At 40.5% G+C, this 21,585-nt stretch overlaps 1 protein-coding gene across 1 annotated transcript in view; it reads right to left on the bottom strand.

The window, feature by feature from the left end:
* LRP2 (LDL receptor related protein 2) overlaps nt 1-21,585 on the bottom strand; it is a 186,653-nt gene that overhangs the window by 131,045 nt on the left and 34,023 nt on the right. Inside the window, exons 2-4 of the mRNA XM_047772813.1 lie at nt 16,316-16,423; nt 10,779-10,901; nt 7,156-7,272 (exon numbers count right to left, since the gene is read on the bottom strand). Of these exons, the coding sequence (XP_047628769.1) occupies nt 7,156-7,272; nt 10,779-10,901; nt 16,316-16,423 (348 nt within the window). The remainder of the gene's footprint in view (nt 1-7,155; nt 7,273-10,778; nt 10,902-16,315; nt 16,424-21,585) is intronic.

Raw genomic sequence — 21,585 nt, forward strand, 5'->3', positions numbered from 1 at the left:
CTGTGGCTCTGGCGTAGGCCGGTGGCTACAGCTCCGATTCAACCCCTAGCTGGGAACCTCCATATGCCGCGGGAGCGGCCCAAGAAATAGCAACAACAACAACAACAATAACAACAACAAGAAAAAAAAGTGAGAACATCCTTGCTCACACCACCTCTTCTCTCTCCCTTCCTTTCTCCAAATTCCAAATGATATATGTCTGGGTCTGCTCCTCAAAATTGAGAGCTGCCTCCAAATATACATAGAAGACTGGTGCTTGAATATTTTAAAAATATCTTCTCTGCTAATGATTTGGTTTGGAGCAAGAAAGTTCCATGTTACAGTCCTATTTACATAATCAAGGAGGAAGATGTGGTTTGAGAAACTCATAGACCTCCCAGAATGGAAATCATGCATAGCAGAGAAAGACACAAATATTAGGCACACTACTATCTTGAGGGGAAGGCTGTAAATACATTTCACTCTCAGAATTTGACATCATAGCCAAGAGAAGACAAACTGACTCTAAAGAAAAAGAAGGCATCTTAAAGGTAGATTATGAAACATAAGCCAAGAATAAAAGGAAAACAAGAAGTTACTGATAGAAGTCTTGCCCAGACACCTAAGACTATTCAAGGTCCTAGAAGCAGCCTTTATAAATTACTTCGTGTTAGTCTGGTTGCAAGGCAGGATAATCCAAGCAAAGTAATGATTTACCAGAAGTTTACCGGCCACCAGCATTTACTTGCCAGTACTACTCAAAAAGTTAAATAAGCAAAAACAATAACCATCAACAACATGTACTGCAAACTATGTGTGAGAAGCTTCTCCAAGTACTCAATATGAATGAACTCATTTTGTTGTTATAACAACCCTATGAAGTAGTTACTACTATTATTCCCACTTTATAGATCTTATATACACGTTTCTCAGAGGCACAAGGAGGTCAAATCATTTTTAACAGATCACATGACTGGTAAGTTGGAGAGCCAGAATTCAAATTCAGGCAACCTGACCCCACAATGCTTGTTCCTAACCACTACTTACATACAGACTTCAGAGAAATAAGAAGAAGAGAAAATCCATACGAGAAAGAATGAAATTGAAGAACAGGAAACAGATAATTTTTAAAAGATAATATGGGAGTTCCCATCACGGTACATCAGAAACGAATCTGACTAGTATCCCTGAGGATGTGGTTTCTATCCCCGGCCTTGCTCAGTGGATCAGCGATCTGGCGTTGCCATGAGCTGTGATGTAGGTTGCAGACATGGCTGGGATCCCCGTTGCTACGGCTGTGGTGTAGACTGGCAGTGGTAGCTCCAGTTTGACCCCTAGCCTGGGAACTTCCATATGCAGCAGGTACGGCCCTAAAAAGCGCGCGCACACACACACACACACACACACAGATAATTAAAAAGAGAAGAAGCCATTCAAAGGAAAAGTATTTCCTTTCTCCCAAACAGTTTCTCTTTCAACTTTAGGAAGTCTGGACAAGGGACGCCAAGTATAGATTCCAGCAATTTATGGCACTTCAATCTGGTATAATCTGGGAATTCCAGGAAACCCTGCACTAGGAAACAGAGCTTTTCAAGAGTACCAGGACAAGTAAACACGTCCATATGAAAAAATAAAGACCACAAAGAAGCAGGCAACTGGATCTATCCCCACAACTCCCTGCCTCTTGCCCTAGTCAAATGCAAGTCCCCAAAGTGACTGCCATCATGGACTAACACCTAGGGAGTACAGCAATATGCCAGAGAACAACAGAGAACCATTTCCTGCCTTTTTCCAAAAATAATTTGAAGTGACTTTCAATAAAAAGCATATATAATAAAGATGTATAAAATGGAAATAGCAATTCAGCACCTTGGAAAGAGAAAGTAAACACGGTCTTCCCAAGGACAACTTAGAACTGGACTAACATCAAGTTTAGCTGAGCAGCTTTCAAGAAACAGAAGCCAGAAGTTCCCATTGTGGCTCAGTGGTTAACGAATCCGAGTAGGAACCATGAGGTTGCGGGTTCGATCCCTGGCCTTGCTCACTGGGTTAAGGATCTGGTGTTGCTGTGAGCTGTGGTGTAGGTCACAGACACGGCTTGGATCTTGCGTTGCTGTGGCTCTGGTGTAGACCAGCGGCTACAGCTCTGATTCGACCCCTAGCCTGGGAACCTCCATATGCTGCGGGAGCAGTCCAAGAAATGGCAAAAAGACAAAAAAAAAAAAAAGAAAGAAAGAAAAGAAGCCAAAAAGGGAAATTACTTAACTTCTCTAGCTTTCCTTACAGTGCACTCTTTGAACTACTGGGTTTTAAGTCCCAAATCCCTATGCAGTCTTTATCCATGGTGACCTGATCTCAGATGGGAACTCACTTTTTTTTTTTTTTTGCTTTTTAGGGCTACACCTGCCGCATATGAAAGTTCCCAGGCTAGGGGTAGAATCAGAGCTGTAGCTGCTGACCTACACCACGGCCACAGCAATCTGGGATCTGAGCCGTGTCTGCAACCTACACCACAGTTCATGGCAATGCCAGACCCTTAAGCCCCTGAGCAGGGCCAGGATCAAACCCTAGTCTTCAAGGATACTATTCAGGTTTGTTACCGCCAAGCCACAAATTTTTTTTTTTAATGGCCATATCTGCAGCATATGGAAATTACCAGCCAGGGACTGAATCCAAGCTGTAGCTGCAACCTATGCAGATGTGGCAACACCAGACCTTAACCCACTGAGGGGCAGCCAGAGATTAAACCTGCTCCTCAGAGACAATGTCCAGTCCTGAACCCACTGAGCCACAATAGGAACTACTTAGGGTCTTTTAAAAGATGGGAGATATGGAAGACTCAGGTTGCTGCTGTGGTGTGGGTTCCATCTCTGGCCTAAGAATTTCCCCCCCAAAAAAAAGATGGGAGATATTTATAATGGGCTTGTAAGGTGAAGACTAAAGAGATTTTTCCCTTTCCTCGAGGTTTCAGAGCTCTGAACGCTATCTCAATCTGTAAGAACGCTAAAAAAGGTCCATTTGCGCTGTGACAGATAAGATGGGATCAGTCTCTCTGCTTCTCCCTTCTCACCTGGAGTAGAGAATAGTAAGAGCAAGGCTCAGTGGACCTGAGCTTGACGAACATGCTGTCACCACCCATCACCATCCACAGAATGAGTTTATCCCTCCTCTTCACTCCCCCAACTTATATCCCCGGCTGGAGTTAGATATATAAAGTTAAGCACATAAAATTCTAAATACGTATAAAGAAATTTTTAAAAAGTAAAAAAAAAAAAAATCTAAAGAGCAGAAAGTCGTGGCGTTCCCATTGTGGCACAGTGGTTAATGAATCCAACTAGGAACCATGAGGTTGTAGGTTCGATCCCTGGCCTTGCTCAGTAGGTTGAGGATCCAGTGTTGCTGTGAGCTGTGGTGTAGGTTGCAGACGCAGCTCGGATCCCGTGTTGCTGTGGCTCTGGTGTAGGCCGGTGGCTATGGCTCCGATTAGACTCCTAGCCTGAGAATCTCCAAATGCCAAGGGAGCAGCCCTAGAAAAGGCAAAAAGACAAAAAAAAAAAAACGTCATTATAAATAAAAATTCAGAGACACCCCTGGCTTCGCTCAGTGGCTTAAGGATCCAGCACTGCCCTGAGCTTTGGTGTAGGCCGGCAGCTATAGCTCTGATGCAACACCTAGCCTGGGAACCTCCATATGCCACGGGTGCGACCCTAAAAAGCAAAAAAATAAATAAATAAACAAACAAAAATTCAGAGACAAAGTAGCCCCAGTGGCAGGCAGACCAAATACTGCTGATTACAAGCAAGAAAGCCTTCATTGTAACAGGGATTTGACCCTTTCTTTGGCATTCCTGAGTAACAAAAGACAAGTGCTGTGAACCAATGCAAAGTAATAGTTTTACTTACAGCAAAAAGTTTCTAATATAGTACTCAATAAAAATGAAATAATTTGTTTTACTTAACTTGGAAAAAACTATACTATTTGTGTGCAACTGAGTCAGTGCAATATATTAATTGAATGACCAATAATTGCTGCATTGTTCTGATGTTTATTTTATGTTTTAGGTTTTGGGTTATTTTCTTTTTTGGCCACCCCACAGCACATGGACTTCGTGGACCAGGAATCAGATCCAAGCCGCAGGTTCGATCTACGCTGTAGGAACACCAGATCCTTAACCCAATGTTATGGGTTAAGGATGGAACTGCATTGTGGTGCTGCAGAGATGCTGATCCTGTTGTGCCACAGTCTGAACTTATGATATTTAGCCACTGAGTGAGTGAGTTTTCCTTGATGTTAATCCCATTAAAAGTAAAATGGATGGCAGTTTCCAATCTCTGTTCCTTAAAAAACAATAGTAATTGGGATTTCCCTGGTGTGACAGTGGATCTGGCCTTGTCACTGCAGTGGCTCAAGTCCCAGCTGTGGCTCAAGCTCGATCCCTGGCCTGGGAACCACCCACATGCCACAGGCACGGCCAAAAAATTAATAATAAAAATAATTTTTTTTTTTTTTTGCTTTTTAGGGCCCCATGCACCCGCAGCACATGGAGGTTCCCCAGGCTACAGGTCAAATCAGAGCTACAGCTGCTGGCCTACACCACAGCCACAGCAACACAAGATCTGAACCACGTCTTTGACCTACACCACAGCTCATGGCAACGCCGTGATCCACTTAAACCACTGAGGGAGACCAGGGATCGAACCTGCAACCTCATGTTTCCTAGTCGGATTCATTTCCACTGCGCCAAGATGGGAACTCCTAAAAAAAATAATAATTAAAAAGCTGTTTAATAGCAGGTGCTATTTTACCGATGGCCAGATTATTAGAGTAAAATAACTTAGGGAAAGCGCACTTTTATCTATTTCATAATATGGCCTAGGCATAGGGTTTAGACCCAGCTTACAATCCTGGTTCGTCCACCCTTACCTCTTGACAATCTTTGTAATCTCTGCAAAGCGGAGATGCATAACACCTACCTTGGAGTATTTTTGTGAAAATTGCCTAAGATAGTGATCGATGCCCTATGACACACCGCTTTCCCACTTCCCACAAGAGCTCCAAACAAAGAGGGAAAATAAAATGAGGTCAATCCTGCTCCCCTATACTGGCACTTTCTAAAGACTTTGACCTAGGTCACTCGTTTTCTTCCAGTACGAATCTGCCTGTGGCCAGGAGATCAAAGCACTAACAAGGAAATAAGCCTCTTTTTAAATTTCCCCTGTTTTGTTAAAAAAAATAATAATGTTATGCTCCTCCAGAAATAACCCATGCCGATAAACAAGGTGGGGGGAGGGATAAACTGGGGGTTTGGGGTTGGCACATGCGCACTGAGGTATATGGAATGATCTGGCCAACGCAGACATGCGCTATAGCACAGAGAACTCTACCCAATTTTCTGTGATAATCTATGTGGGTAAAGGGTATCTGTATAACTGAATCACTTTGTTGTACAGCAGAAATTATCACTGTCTTGTCAATCAACTATACTTCCATAAAACTTTTAAAAATGGGAAAAAAAAAAGGAAATAGGAAAAAATACCTCACTATAAAACCCCCTTATGTGTGAGATTCATTTTAGGGCCATGAGCGCTGCAAAAGTCATGACTTGTATGGTTCTAGAAACAATGAGCTTTTACTCGGGTTCAACAAGTACTTGTATGTACTTTAAAAAAAAAACAAACAAAATCTTGATTAAGAATTCCTGCCCAGATATTTTATAAAGCTCACTTCCTTTCCTTCATTCCTTTCTGTACAGGTTGCTTGAATGCTCTTACTCTGCCAGCTTTTTTCCAGAAGGTCCAACAGCAAAGTCATGAGGCAGTTGTATTGGTGAATTGAGACTTGGCTGCAGGGTGTTCACATGGAATAAATCCAAAGAGTCTGTTTTGGCTGCCTTTTATTTTCCCTAAAACAGCATTTCCTGCAGTCCCATTGCATTTGCAATAAAGCACTCATTTTTATCTACTTGTAAAAAAGGGATAAAGATGCAGGCTGTTCGCTGGGGAGCACAGACCTCTGGTTGTGTCCTTGCACAAGGTAGGACTTCCTCTTTCTGTAAGTAAAGTCCTTCAGAAAAGCAATCACCAAACTCGGACCAGAAGGTAAGCTAAGCTCTAGCTCTGACACACACTGTTTAACCTTGAACATGCCACTGTGCCCTGTACTGGTTCAGTTACTTTATTCATAAAACAGTACAATACTGGCCCTATTGTCCTCAGTAAGGGGCCTAATAAGAATAACCACTGGAATGTACATGACACAATACTGCAAAGTATAACATGATTTATCTCCATTATTAATCAAAAACATTTTCTTCACTTGCCACAATAAAGGATTTATTATTGACTTTACAAAATACTCAAAGCAGAGTCCTTGACTTGGAATGTGTGACCTCCACACACACACTAGCATCTCCAAAATTGCCAGTACTAGGTCTAAATGCTCCAAAAACTGTCCAGAATGAAAGACCCAAACTAGGAGCAGGATAACCTCTTTCAAAAGAAAACAAGGAAGTTGGAAACTATCACAACAGAACTATACCAGAAACTGCTAGGAAATGGAACTATAAAGACAAATAACACAGACTTCTCTCAAAGGAAAAAACATACAGGGGAGAAGTCATTTTGTTTTGTTTTGTTTTAATATGTGATGATGTTTGGAGCTGCAGCATGAACCTGGACCTGCAGGGACCAGGTCTTTCCTTTTCACACATACAAGTAATTCTTCCATTTGGAGCACAGTTTGAACAGTGCAGTGAATAGGAACAATTTTCTCATAACCAGTCTATGTTATGATATGTTAGGATATATATATATTTATGTTACATATATGTTAGGATCCAGTGTTGCCATGAGCTGTGATGTAGGTCGCAGATGCGGCTCAGATCCCGAATTGCTGTGGCTGTGGCATACGCTGGAAGCTGCAGCTCTGATTAGACCCCTAGCCTGGGAACCTCCATATGCCACAGGTGCCACTCTAAAAAGAAAGGGAAAAAAAAAAAAAAGACTGTCTTGCTAAAAATAGACTCCTATCAGAACATCACCTCTAATCCACAAAAGAATCTGCCATGAGATTTCAATAACAAGAGTTATATTGTAGGCATCTCTGTCCTTCAACAAATTGATTAAAATGCCAAAGGGACAAAGGTGAAACCAAATACAGTGACTGAAAGGGACTCACGGCAGTTTATCTCGTCAGTTCCATCTAGGCAGTCCGTGGAGTGGTCGCATCTGTATTCCACTGGGATACATTCACCATTGGTGCATGTAAAGTGGTGGCTTGAGCATGTTCTGCCAGCTGCGAAGGGGGAAAGAACATTACTTTATAATCACAATGAACACCTATTACAGTAACATTAACAAATACGAATGCGGAACTTCGAAAGCAAAGTCAGGTAGACCATACATTAAGCATTGAGTTCATAGGGTCATAAGGTAGAGTACTCAGCTACCCGGAGGCAGACATCTAAAGATGCAAAAGCGAAGGTGTTATTATCAGGATACTATCAAAATGGTCATAGAATCCTATAGACAATTGTACTCTCAAACGTGTTGAGAATACAACATAGCTTGAAATCCTGTAGGGTAAAGAGGATGACTGAAATGAGAATTTTGCAGGTATAGGTATTAATCAAGGATCCGTAATGTCTCCCTCATTGAAAACCTTATTTACACAATAAGGAAATATGCCAAAGACCAAACAGGGGTTATTTCTGAGTATTAGGAATACAGGTGATATATTTTTTTTCTTCAAAGTTTTCTCTATTATATAAGCTTTCTACATTGAACATGTAGAAACATTTTATAAACAGAAAATTAAGCTAGTTTAACTTTATTCTAGGTTGGCTGGAGTATGTGAAAGCAGAGCAGCAGGACTTTATCAAATTTGCTTCTGGATAAATTAGATAAAATCAAATGAGCAGCATGTCAATTCTATGCTGTGAGTCTGAGGCAGGAGTTATGATAGGATTTCTAAACTGTCCACAAAAAAAGAAGTATTTGGGGGAAATGTGATCTTATTTTTAAAATATACATAAAATTTAATATACAAAAGTTAACTTATAAAATCCATGCTCATTTAAAATAACATGCAACTTATAAATTCCTGCCATAAAGTTACCTCAGTCTCCCCAGGAAGTTGCCCTTGGTAGTTCCCACCCCCTCTCTACAGTATTATTAGCAGGGGGTCATCCATCACTCCTGCCATCACAATCTAAGCTCAGTTTTCTTCCTATTCTGTGTGGAGAGCAAGGGGAAAAATGGAACCAAAAAAGCATATCTAGCCAATAGAAAATTAACCCATCATTCATTCATTCATTCATTCAGTATCTATTTAATTATTTACCTACTCTGTTAGAATATCAAGCCTTAGGATTCAAGTTGAATAAAGCATAGTCACTGCTCTCTAGAGATTCAAAAATTTGCACTGAGGACCCACTAGGTCAACCTTTTCCTCTAGGACCTTTAAGAGGCCAGCCAGAGGATATCAGAGCCCAGATAGATTTCCTAGAAACAAAGATTTCATCCTGCTCCCTACTCTGCCTGGTGCTTTTTTTCCTTCCTGCCCCTATTTCTGAACTACCATCCCACAACTCCCTCTTTCATCCCCTTTTGCCTCTCCATCTCAAATCCTGATGCGTGACTAGACCTGAATGCCAAGCTCCTGTTTGGCCTTGATTAGCTCTTGTCCATGCCTTCCTCAAGACTGCCATTTGTCGTCACCACCAGCACCACTTTTAGGGCCGCATCTAAAAGCTGCGGCCCTGGAGTTCCTGTTGTGGCTCAGTGGTTAACCAACCTGATTAGGAACCATGAGGTTTTGGGTTCGATCCTTGGCCTCGATCAGTGGGTTAAGGATCTGGCGTTGCCATGAGCTGTGGTGTAAGTTACAGCCTTGGCTCGGATCCCACATTGCTGTGGCTCTGGTGTAGGCCGGCGGCTACAGCTCCGACTCGACCCCTAGCCTGGGAATCTCCATATGCCACGGGAGCGGCCCAAAAAAAATAGCAAAAACACAAAAAAATAATAAATAAATAATAAATAAATAAATAAATAAAAATTGCAGCCCAGAAAAGAAAAAAAAATGAAAAAAAATCGATAAGCCATAATAGACTGTTCAATTATACAATCTTCATTTTGGAGAATTTCCATTCTCCTTCTCAAAATAAGCATCTAGTGGTCTGACAGCAAAGAGTTCATGCTCAATGCTGGACTCAAAACTGCTGGACTAAATTCCAACAAATACATCCAGAATCCACTGAAGCCCATGGCATTTCCACTGCTAAGCATCTAAAAACTAAACAAGGTCCCATATGAAGTAGCCAAAAACATCTGTTTCTTCTTTCATCTTTATGGACAATGAGCATGGAACAATGCCAACAGGATCTCGGATATGTCAAAATCAACACAGAGTGATGATAGACATCTGTAATTGGAGGGATATGAATTGAATGAAACAGAGGGTGCGGAAGTTCAAAGTTGAATGCTATAGTGACCAGAGTTGGTCTCCTCCAATGGACAACTGAGGGCAAAAGCTTGAGGTGGCTTGTTACAGCCTTGTAGCTTCCCTCCAACTTCCATCTCAGTTCAACCTAGACTTGTTAAAAGATTTTTCTGTCCTATTAAAAAGTCCAGAGAGGAGGACCTGTCATGGCTTGGTGGTTAACAAACCCGACTAGGATCCATGAGGATGTTCAGATCTGATGTTGCTATGGCTGTGGCGTAGGCCAGTAGCTGTAGCTCTGATTCGACCCCTAGCCTGGGAAACTCCATATAACTCGGGTGCGGCCCTGAAAAGACAAAAAAAAAAAAGAGAGAGAGAGAAAAGATGTTGATGTTCTCTCCTCTAGATGTTGAAAACTGCATTATGAAAAATTCAGGACTTTAACAGCATTCATGCAATCATGAAAAGCTAAGAGGCTAAAAGATGGCAGGGCAGAACAGTGGAAGAAAACTGGATGACCTTATTGATCAAAGGAACCAATCAATCCAGGAACAATCCTAAATTTTGCCTTCTTGTGTGAGATAATAAATTCCTTTTAACTTTTGAGTTTTTTTTTTCTTTCTTTGTAGCCCAAAAAAGCCCTATCAATTTTAAATTATACAAATATCCTCCAGAGAAAGCAAGAATGATACATATGACAGATATATTTTTCACATGTTGCCACCTTATATTTACCCAAGATTATGCTGTCTCATCCAAAATTGTTTAAGCCCATTAAAACACTCTTTTCCATTTGGATCCCCAAGAACTTCCAGGTTACTGCCCTGAACCTCCTCATTGTCCAGGAATCAGCAGTTGCCAGCATCCTCTTCACTGCTACTATGTGTTTTCTTGTTCCAGCTCACCCTATGATGGCTGTAGCAGCAGTCACCGAAGCAACCTCCAACATTGCCTCCAACAGACCTCCACCTCCCTCAGTGAAAAAATACTGGGGCAGAAAGGGTGGAAGTTTTGAATGCAGACTGTGCTGTAGGAGTAAAAGGACTCATCCAACACACATGAAGACCCCCACATACAGATACCAGTACATGTTTCTCTTCTTTCTTAAGTGTCACATAACCCGAATGAAATACTGGGACTCTGTCCCGTTTCCAAATCACTGGAATATATTTATAATTCTTCAGCACACTCGCACTTTGAATATCCGCCAATCCCTGAGTGAGATGGCTGGCACAGTTTCCCTTGTCCTTGCAGGCCCAACTCTGCGTTTATCAAGAATCACATGTGCATTTTGTATTTGAAACAGGGTGGGGTTCAAGGTATCCCAGGAACCAAAGCAAGATTCCTCCACAAGTACTTACGGCACCGCTGACGTTCATCTGCACCATTGGAACAGTCCTCCTCACCGTCACACACCCAATGGAGAGGGATGCACACATCTTCACCCTCACAATGGAATTGGGTGGAACCGCAAGTAGAGTGAGCTAAAATAAACCAAAAAAAAATTATGGAGTTCCTGTTGGGACTCAGTGGAAATTAATCTGACTGGTAACGCAGGGATGCAGGTTTGATCCCTGGCCTCGCTCAGTGGGTTAAGGATCCGGCGTTGCTATGAGCTGTGGTGTAGGCCACAGATGTGGCCAGATCCCACTTTGCTGTGGCTGTAGCATAAGCCGGCGGCTACAGCTCTGATTCAACCCTAGCCTGGAAATTCCATATGCCATGGGTGCGGCTCTAAAAAGACAAAAAAAAAACAAAAAAAACAAAAAAAAAATCACATTATGTCAAACACCCACTCCTTTATAACAATAAGCAATGCATATTTCAAAAGAATGTCAACTCCTGTTCGATCTATATGTTGGCAAATATTCAAAAAATCCTGGAGTTCCCGTCGTGGCGCAGTGGTTAACGAATCCGACTAGGAACCATGAGGTTGCGGGTTCAGTCCCTGCCCTTGCTCAGTGGGTTAACGATCCGGCGTTGCCCTGAGCTGTGGTGTAGGTTGCAGACGCGGCTGGCTCGGATCCCACGTTGCTGTGGCTCTGGCGTAGGCCGGTGGCTACAGCTCCGATTCAACCCCTAGCCTGGGAACCTCCATATGCCGCGGGAGCTTCCCAAGAAATAGCAACAACAACAACAACAACAAAAAAGACAAAAGACAAAAAAAAAAATCCTAGAGCCTATGGACTCTAGGTAGTGTTCCCTGTCAAATTAACCTCAGCAATGGCAGCAACAAAATGATGAACCAAAGCAATACAAAAATACAAGGAATAAAAAACATCCCAAACATATATACACACAGAATTAGGATCAGAAAAACCAACCGTGAGTTGAAATTGCTTGAAATGTTTTATAATAACTAATAGCAAAGAATCATGATAAATGAGAAAATCCATGAGATTTGGAAAAGACTCCAAATAATTACTATTTCCACAATTCACTTGCTTTAAGATCTTCAGTAGGAGTTTCCATTGTGGCACAGCGGAAACGAATCCAACTAGCAACCATGAGGTTGCCGGTTTGATCCCTGGCCTTGCTCGTGGATTAAGGATCCAGCATTGCTGTGAGCTGTGGTGTAGGTCACAGACGTGGTTCAGATATGGTGTTGCTGTGGCTGTGGCTGTGGCCAGCAGCTACAGCTCCGATTCCACCCCTAGCCTGGGAACCTCTATATGCCGCAGTGCAGCATTAAAAAAAAAAAAAAAAAAAAAGATCATCAGCAGATTCTTTGAGTCTCAATGTATGCATCATAAAATAGGGATAAAACTTCTCACAGTTTGCTATCCAAAGTAAGTAGAATAATGTATGTGAAAGGGCCATGTAAATTAGTTACAACAATACCAGTTATTATCATTGTTATGGTACATGGACAAATTGTTACTATGACTATTCATTTATTCCTTTATCTCAGGATATACTGTTCTTGACTTTCCGCTTCTAGTGTTTAACCTACCATGAACTCAGTAAGCCAGGGTAGGCAAATAGGCAGCACATGACCACATCTCTGCAAACAGAACTTATTCCCTTGCTCAAAGTGTGGTTTCTACGGAGTTCCTGCTGTGACCCAGTGGAAAGGAATCCGACTAGTATCCCTGGCCTCATTCAGTGGGTTAAGTATCCAGGCATTGCTGAGTTGTGCTGTAGATCCCAGACACAGCTTGGATCCCACATTGCTGTGGCTGTGGCGTAGGTCAGCAGCTATAGCTCCAATTTGAACCCTAGCCTGGCAACTTCTACATGCCACAGGTGCAGCCCTAAAAAGCAAAAAAAAAAGTTTGTTTTCTAGACTAGCAGCATTGGCATCACATAGGAGCTTATAGAAATTCGGAATCTCGGGTCCCACCTCAAACATATGGAACTAAAGCCTACACTTTAACAAGCTCCATAGGGGATCCATTTGTGCATGAAAATTTGAGAAGCATGGACCTAGTTCCCCGCACTTCTCCCATTTTCAAATGCATTGCCATCGTCCAAACAACACATCAAAGTCTTTTCTGTTGTACCGCAGGATGGCCAACCATTCAAAACAAATTTTCAGAAGTTCCTGTTGTGGCTCAGCAGTAACGAACCCAGCTAGTATCCATGAGGACACAGATTCAATCCCTGGCCTCCCTCAGTGGGTTAAGGATCCAGCATTGCCGTGGTGTAGGTTGGACGTGGCTGGGATCTGGCATTGCTGTGGCTGTAGTATAGTGTAGGCTGGCAGCTACAGCTCTGATTCAATCCCAGCCTGGGAACTTTCATATGCCACGGGTGCGGCTGTAAAAGAAACAACATTTTTCTTGGGTTTTGAATGAATCAAATTGCGGGAGTGTGACTGATCACCTACAGCAAGGTGGGAGAGTCACTGACACAGGGTCAGGGATCTGTGCACCAATGGAGAGGACTTTCATAAATACTTTAGCTTCTTTATACCTCAGTTTCCTCATCTGAAACCCACCTCAGAACACTGTTGAGAAAACTAAGTGAAGAAATATGTGAAAGTGATTTTATGATTATAAATTATATACATAAAATTATAATTTTATTATAAAGTTAAATTTGGCCTTTACAATATTGTCATGTTTTCAACTTTTCTTTTTTTTGTCTTTTTGCCATTTTCTTGGGCCACTCCCATGGCATGCGGAGTTTCCCAGGCTAGAGGTCGAGTCGGAGCTATAGCCGCCATCCTACGCCAGAGCCACAGCAACTCGGGATCCAAACCATGTCTGCGATCTACAGCACAGCTCATGGTAACGCCGGATCCTTAACCCACTGAGCAAGGCCAGGGATCGAACCCGCAACCTCATGGTTCCTAGTCGCATTTGTTAACTACTGCGCCACGACGGGAACTCCTTCAACTTTTTTTAAACATAAACCACACTAGCCACCTTTGTGATCTCTTTACAGTAATTCAAAGTTACCCTCGCTATGCTCTCACTTACATGTGGAATCTAAAAAAGGACACAAAGAGCTTTGCAGAATCTAAAAAAAGGACGCAATGAACTTTGCAGAACAGATACTGACTCGCAGCCTTTGAAAAACATACGGTTTCCAAATGAGACAGGTTGGGGGGTAGGGGAATGTGCTGGGGGTTTGGGATGGAAATGCTATAAAATTGGGTGGTGATAATCATTGTACTATCAATGTAATAAAATTCAGTGAGTAATTTAAAAAAAAAAAAATGACAGACCCATTCCAGATAGATAATCTAGATAATCAGTCTTTCTCTAGATTAAAAAAAAAATTCTGGAAAAACACTGAAAATTAGGAAAGTATTAAAAAAAGGCTAAAAATTTTAAAAAGTGATAATTTCATTATCTTTATCAAGTTTATTATTTTAATTTAGAGATTACTTAATAACAAGCTTATTATTTTAATTTAGAAATTACTTAACTATTTGGAATGTCTATATATCAATTCAACTTAAGTTAGCATAGATTTGACTTGTAATTTTTATAGCTAATTAAATCCCATAGCTGTAGCCAATTAATTTTTTTCCCTTCAAAATAATCATGTAACTCTTCTGTAGTATGGGTTGAGGTTATTCTGTGATCTTCCCTAGTCCCAAAACATTTCTCTTTACTCCCTGAATTGAGGGTAAAATTGTCCAGAAGACATACTTCTTTACATGAAGCCAAAAAAGACTTAGTTAAAATTCCATATTTTTAAACAGTAAAATATAGAGATTAATTATATTTAATAATAACATCTTAGCTTGAAAATCAAGCTAGCCTGTATGATAGGATCTTAAAGATATAGATCCCAAGATAAGCTATTTATAAGCAGACTGTAGAAAAAAGGGCCATAATATTTTATGTCTTAGTAAATCTCTGATATTAATCCCACTGTGTGTACAGATATGAGGCAGCATGAGATAATTAGAAACTTGAAAAATCTGGTACTTACAGGAGGCAATTATAAAGTGTCAGAGTATGGTATATATAGCAAGGTGTATTGATATCTCTTCTGAATAGTATGATTACAAAGTGTACACAATAATTTTCATACTCTGCTTTGTTACACAATAACTCATACACGTATTCACATGAATGTACATTACATGCTGTATGTATATGTAATATACACGCAATAATTTATATTCCTGTCTGATCTTTTGTATGAGACACTTGCATGTTTGGGCATATCTGTCACTATAGCCCAGAGCATAACACAGTGCCTGGAGCAAAATAGGTGCTCAAAAGTTCATTAAACAGATAAAGACTGGACTTTGTCTAAAAAAAAAAAAAAAAAAAAAAAACAGAAGTTACACTCCATCCTTTATATAAATAGAGACTCCTTGTATTACAAATCAAGGTAGTTGAAACATTTTTCTGTTTTTGTTAATGCACAAAATTTGCAGACTGAATAATCTGAAATAATCACTTAGAAGCATCAGAAAACAGCTCAGAAAGTTGGTTCCATATTAAGGTCATGGGAGGAGAGTAAGATAGAAACGGATGTAGGAGTTCCCTGGTGGCCTAGTAGTTAAGGACCTGGTGTTGTCACTGCAGCAGCGCAAGTTCAAACCCTGGCCCAGGAACTTCTGCATGCCATGGGCTCAGCCAAAAAAAATCTTTTTAAAAGAAACTGATGTGACTTGTGGTTGCCAAGGAGGAAGGAAAAAAGAAGTGGAATGGATAGGCAGTTTGTTGTTGGTAGATGCAAACTATTACATTTAGAATGGATAAGCAATGAGGTCCTACTGTATAGGACAGGGAACTAGATCCAGTTTCTTAGGATAGACCATAATGGAAAATCATATGAGGAAAAGAAAAGAAAAAAAAAATATATATATATATATACACACACACACACACATGACTGGGTCACTATGCTTTAGACCAGAAACTGACTCACTATAAATCAACTCTAATAAAAAATGAGTTTAATTTAAAAAAAATTCATGTGAATCAAGCCTCTTGCTCAAAAGGGACTGAAATAATTCTTTTCTTTTTTTTTTGGGGGGGGGGGTCTGTGTGTGTGTGTGTGTGTGTGTGTGTGTGTGTGTGTGTTTGTCTTTTTAGGGCCGTACCTCGGCATATGGAGGTTCCCAGGCTAGGGGTCCAAGTGGAGCTGTGGCCGCTGGTCTACACCACAGCCACAGCAATGCCACATCCAAGGCACATCTGCAACCTACACCACAGCTCATGGCAACACCAGATCCTTAACCCACTAACCCACTGATTGAGGCCAGAGATCGAGCCTGCCTTCTCATGGATGCTAGTCAGATTTGTTAACAGCTGAGCCACAACAGGAACTCAGAAACAATTCTTAATGTCATCAGTTCTCTGTCTCAAAAGATTGGAGCTCAGTCCAATCTATCACTAAAGGCCCAACTCCCTCTGTTACAGCTGAAATCACCATGAAGCATTTCTGAAATTCAGGGCAGAACTTAGCCCAGCCCCTCTTCACTTACGGCAGCCGATTTCATCCGAGCCATCTAAGCAGTCTCTGGTCCCATCACACCTCCAGGATTCAGTTATACAACGTCCATTGCCGCACCGAAACTCGTTACCAAGACACTCTGTAATCCAACAGCAATAGAAAACCAGATTAAAAACCTACTCACACAATATTTCGCAAAGAAATATAAAAATGAGGAAGATAAAAAATTATTCAACTGACTGGTAGTGAAAGGATATTTTTTTTTCGGATTATATTCTGTTTCAGGGCCTGCAGGAAGGTCATTTTCATACATAGCTGACTAGAGTGCACCTTGACGTAACCAATCTGGAAAGCAATTTGACAACAGGTATCCTGCTTTTTAAAAATGCTTATTTTTAACTTACTACATTTCCTTCTAGGGTTTTTTTTTCCCCCTTTAGGGAATTAACCAGAGAATTAGACAAAGATTTATATGTAGAGATTTTCATCACAATGTTATTTATAAGAAATTCCAAACTTCCTAAATGTCCAAAAGTATGAAAATCGTTCAGTTCTTATATCTGTAGATATGTAGATATATAGACATATTAGGAACTCCTTAAAATGCTTTTGAGGAACTAAGAAATTTGAAGAAATATTTGTAATATAATGCAACAAAGACAAGGACACAGAGTGATATATGGAGGGAAAAAAAGCAACTGAAAAGACCAGAAAGTCAGAGTTCCCATCGTGGCGCAGTGGAAATGAATCCAACTAGGAAAAAATAAAAATCTTTTAAAAAAAATAAATAAATAAACAAAAGACTAACACAAACTAAAAATGTGATTTTCCTTGGTTAAGTTTTTTTATCTACAAAAATATAGTTACACATCACTCAAATAGTTATCAAGATAAGTCTTTTTCCTGTCACGACGAGTTCCTGTCATGGCTCAGTGGTTAATGAATCCAACTAGGAACCATGAGGTTGTGGGTTCCATCCCTGGCCCCCCATCTCAATGGGTTAAGGATCCAGCTTTGCCGTGAGCTGTGGTATAGACTGCAGCCGCAGCTCGGATCTGCGTTTACTGTGGCTGTGGTGTAGGCCAGCAGCTGTAGCTCTGATTCAACACCTAGCCTGGGAACCTCCAAGTGCTGTGGGTAAGGCCCTAAAAAGCAAAAAAAAAAAAGGACCAGAATGTGAAAGGTGGTTATCTCTACTTGATAACATCATGAGCAATTTTCCTTTTGCATGACTGTGCTTTTTTTCAGTTCTTCAGTTTGCCGCTCTATCCTTTTATATAGTGCCTTTTTTAATTACTAAATCATTTACAGCAATTGTGATGCACAAACTTGTCACCAGAGCTGTCACATTTCCAAGTGGCATTGATGTCCCCTAGTGATACCAACTAGTAATGAAAGAAGGTAAACTATTTATACAATTAGGAAAACATATTTTAGGATTATATTCTATAACTTGTAAACAACTTCACTTAATTCAACCAATGTATCCTGCAGTTTTCCTAGTTCTCCCCAGGGGACAATTTGCAAGCTGGAGTTTCCCCAAATATCTGGACGGCGACCTCCTCATGCATTATGTGCCAAATAAGATTTTTTTTTTTTTTAAGACAGCAGCCAAGACAAGCCCAACTTGGAGAAGACTCAAAATTACTCTTTCACAAACCCATGGTGGTAGAGGAATACTTTAGAGGGTTGGGAGAATAATTCTATTTTTCCCATGTATTTAAGCAATTATGCTAAATTACCCATTTTATGTTTGACTAATTAACCTAAAATTAAGTAAATATACAGATCAATTACCTACTTCTAAAATAAATAAACAATGTGCTATCCTGTCTAGTGTAAATACAGGCATATCGACAGCATGACATAAACATAGTTAAGTGATCTATTCCTAGGGGATATAGGCTACTTTGTTCATGGAATGTTCAAATCTGATTGTCTGGTAGTGACATCCTGATTTATAATGTATGCTGCAAATGGTCAGAAACTTTCCTTGGCTAAATGGTGGTACCGAGTGGTACAGGAATACGTACACCCAAATACCTTCTATAGACTAATGCATGATGGTGGTTGGTGGTGCAGGTCTGGGGTTGGTGGTGCAGGTCTCTTATCAACTACCTTTAAAACACAACAACCTCCCTTGCAAAAATGCCCCTAAGGAATGTACAAATTCACTCTGGAATCCCAGAACTTCTCATTGGATTTTGTTCTACAAAGCAATATTTCCATGAGATTAGAGGCTTTGGAGGTTTAGCTATTAACATATATTAAATCACTTTTATCAATTAGGTCTATTGTTAATAAGCCAACATAATACATTTGTAAATTTAGTACATTTGTTTCCCTTAGTATCTAATAATTTCTGGTTGAAAAATTATAATAATCTAAAGGTAAGTCTACTTACAAAGAGTTTCCTATTGCTGGAAAAAGCATACACTTAGAAACTGAGCACACTAAAGAAAATTCTCAGAACTGCCTGATTTTAAATACATGTATAGTTAATGTTACTTCTTTTTGTATGTTTTTCATTTCTTAAACTTATTGCAAGTCAAATTGAGGTTGTTTTTTGTTTTTGCCAAAATATGACGTTAATTAAGTGCATCATGAAGAGAACACAAAATAGACACCCAAAGTTTTTTTTTTTTAGTACTTCAGAGGCAATTATTTAAAATCACACATTAAAAAATTAAACTGAAAGGGGAAGTTTGGAGTTAGTAGAATTTTTTACTACTTAAAATTCTATTTGGTGGTGTGGGTTTGATCCCTGGCCAGGGACCTTCCACATGCCTCCAGTGCAGCCAAAAACAAAAAAAACAAAAAACAAAGCAAAACAAAAAGGATACTTAAATCATTGCTTGATGGCCTCTTAGCAAAAGTGCTCCACTGGTGTCAGAAGACTCCACTCATTATGTTATAAAGGGAATATGGGCTATTTAGAAACAAATTGCTAGCAAAAAGGTCTAGACCAAGTTTGATGAGAAGTAGCCCTGATATCAACTGGTTTGTATGCACTTTTCAAAACGTTTTGTTCTAAATAAGCAGCCATTACTCACAATCCCTCCAAAGGTTACTACATATTATCTAACCCCTTCCTACTTACTAATTTGAAAGGATGGGGGAGGGATTTCATACTCTGGGGCCAAATAGAGTTTATGAAAGGAAAAAATCTTTCTTTTTCTTTCTTTCTTTCTTTCTTTTTTTTTTTTTTGTCTTTTTGCCTTTTCTAGGGCCACTCCTGCCGCATATGGAGGTTCCCAGGCTAGGGGTCTAAACCGAGCTGTAGCCACCGACCTACGCCAGAGCCACAGCAATGCAGGATCTAAGCCATGTCTGCGACCTACACCACAGCTCACAGCAATGCCGGATCCTTAACCCACTGAGCAAGGCCAGGGATCGAACCTGTAACCTCATGGTTCCTAGTCGGATTCGTTAACCACTGAGCCTCGATGGGAATGCCAAGGAAAAAATCTAAGTAGAGCAAAATTCAACACTTTTTTCAACAAATCATCTTTAAATATCCATATTCAAACACTTAGATTGTATTTATTTATTTATTTATTTATTTTGCTTTTTTTAGGGCCACTCCTAAAAACATATGGAAGCTTCCAGGCTAGGGGTCCAATTGGAGCTGCAGCTTTGGCCACAGCCACAGCCACAGCAATGCTAGATCCAGGCCACATCTGTGACCTACACCGAAGCTCATGGCAATGCCAGATCCTTAACCCACTGAGCAAGGCCAGAGATGAACCCGCATCCTCACGGACACTACCCAGGTTCGTAAACCGATGAACCATGACGGGAACTCAGACCAATTTATTTTTAACCAATGTTGCAAACAACCTTTCAGAACTTTAAAGTATTTTCTTTTTTTTCTTTACTTTTCTATTTTTTTTTTTTTTGTCTTTTTGCCTTTTCTAGGGCTGCTCCCATGGCATATGGAGGTTCTCAGGCTAGGGGTCTAATCAAAGCTGTAGCCACTGGCCTACACCAGAGCCACAGCAACGCAGGATCTGAGCCGCATCTGCCACCTGCACCACAGCTCATGGCAACGCTGGATCCTTAACCCACTGAGCAAGGCCAGGGACTGAACCCGCAACCTCATGGTTCCTAGTCGGATTCGTTAACCACAGAGCCACGACGGGAACTCCAACTTTAAAGTATTCTCTCTCTAATAAAAACCAAAGAGGAAAACATCATAATACACACTGAAATAAAAATTTTTCTTAAGAACCAGACAGTCAATGACAAGGAACTATTAGAATGAAAGAGACACCCTATGGTCCCAGGTCTGGCCCTGCCTTTCCCAAAAATCAAAATAGATGGTGCAAAGACAAAACACTCATGTGGTACTTAAATGGCATGCACTTTGCAACTATCATTTAATCTTCATGGCAACCCTATAAGATGTCATTATTATGAATATTTTACTAATCAAGAAATTAACGGCAAAGAGCAGGTCAGTTACTTGCCCAAAATAGAATAACAAACACATGCAAAGCAAGGATTTGGACCTGGTGATTCTGGCCCAGTATCTGTGCCAATACGGACCAGCAGTGCTCTGTGTTCTCTTTCACCCAGACTCAAAAAAAAAATAAAAATAAAAATAAAAATGGGGGCCATGACTGCAGCATGCAGAAATTCCTGGGCCACCAGGGATGAAACCTTTACTACAGCAGTGACTCAGTAGAGACAATGTCAGATCCTTAACCCACTGTACCACCAGGGAACTCCAAAAATGGATATAAAATTTTTATTATTTTTCAAAGTTGCTATCAACATTCACTGGATTCATTCATTGCACTGGTGTGGAATCCATACCCCACTATGTGCTCATTTAATTCAACTGGAGGTCTACTTAGCACCAAAAGAACTCTTGGACTTGGAAAACCTACATCAATCAAAAGCAATGCAGGGAAATCAAAAAAGGCATTTCAATCTCTTCAAGAAAAATTGTATTCAATATAGGGATAAACCGATTTTTCAACAAGTATGGAGTAGCCCAAAGCTGGAGAAAAACAAGAGTAATCCTTTCTTCATAAATAGCCATGGTCCAAGCTTCCTGGTTTAAGTGTTGGACTAAGAATGTGTTAAGATAAGATATGGGAGTAACAGATAATGCCTAGAGTAGGGAAAAAGTTTGTTTGTTTTTCCAGGAGGGGCCAGCACAGAATTGAGAGCACCACTTCTGGGTCCTTTACAGCCCCTAGCGCAGTGCCAGGCACATAACCATCCATTCATCAGGTGATGAAGATTCCTCTTTGTAAAATTCCATCTCTGCAGATTATATCAGAGATTCAGAAA

This window comes from Phacochoerus africanus, chromosome 3, assembly GCF_016906955.1.
Source record: "Phacochoerus africanus isolate WHEZ1 chromosome 3, ROS_Pafr_v1, whole genome shotgun sequence".
NCBI lineage: Eukaryota > Metazoa > Chordata > Mammalia > Artiodactyla > Suidae > Phacochoerus > Phacochoerus africanus.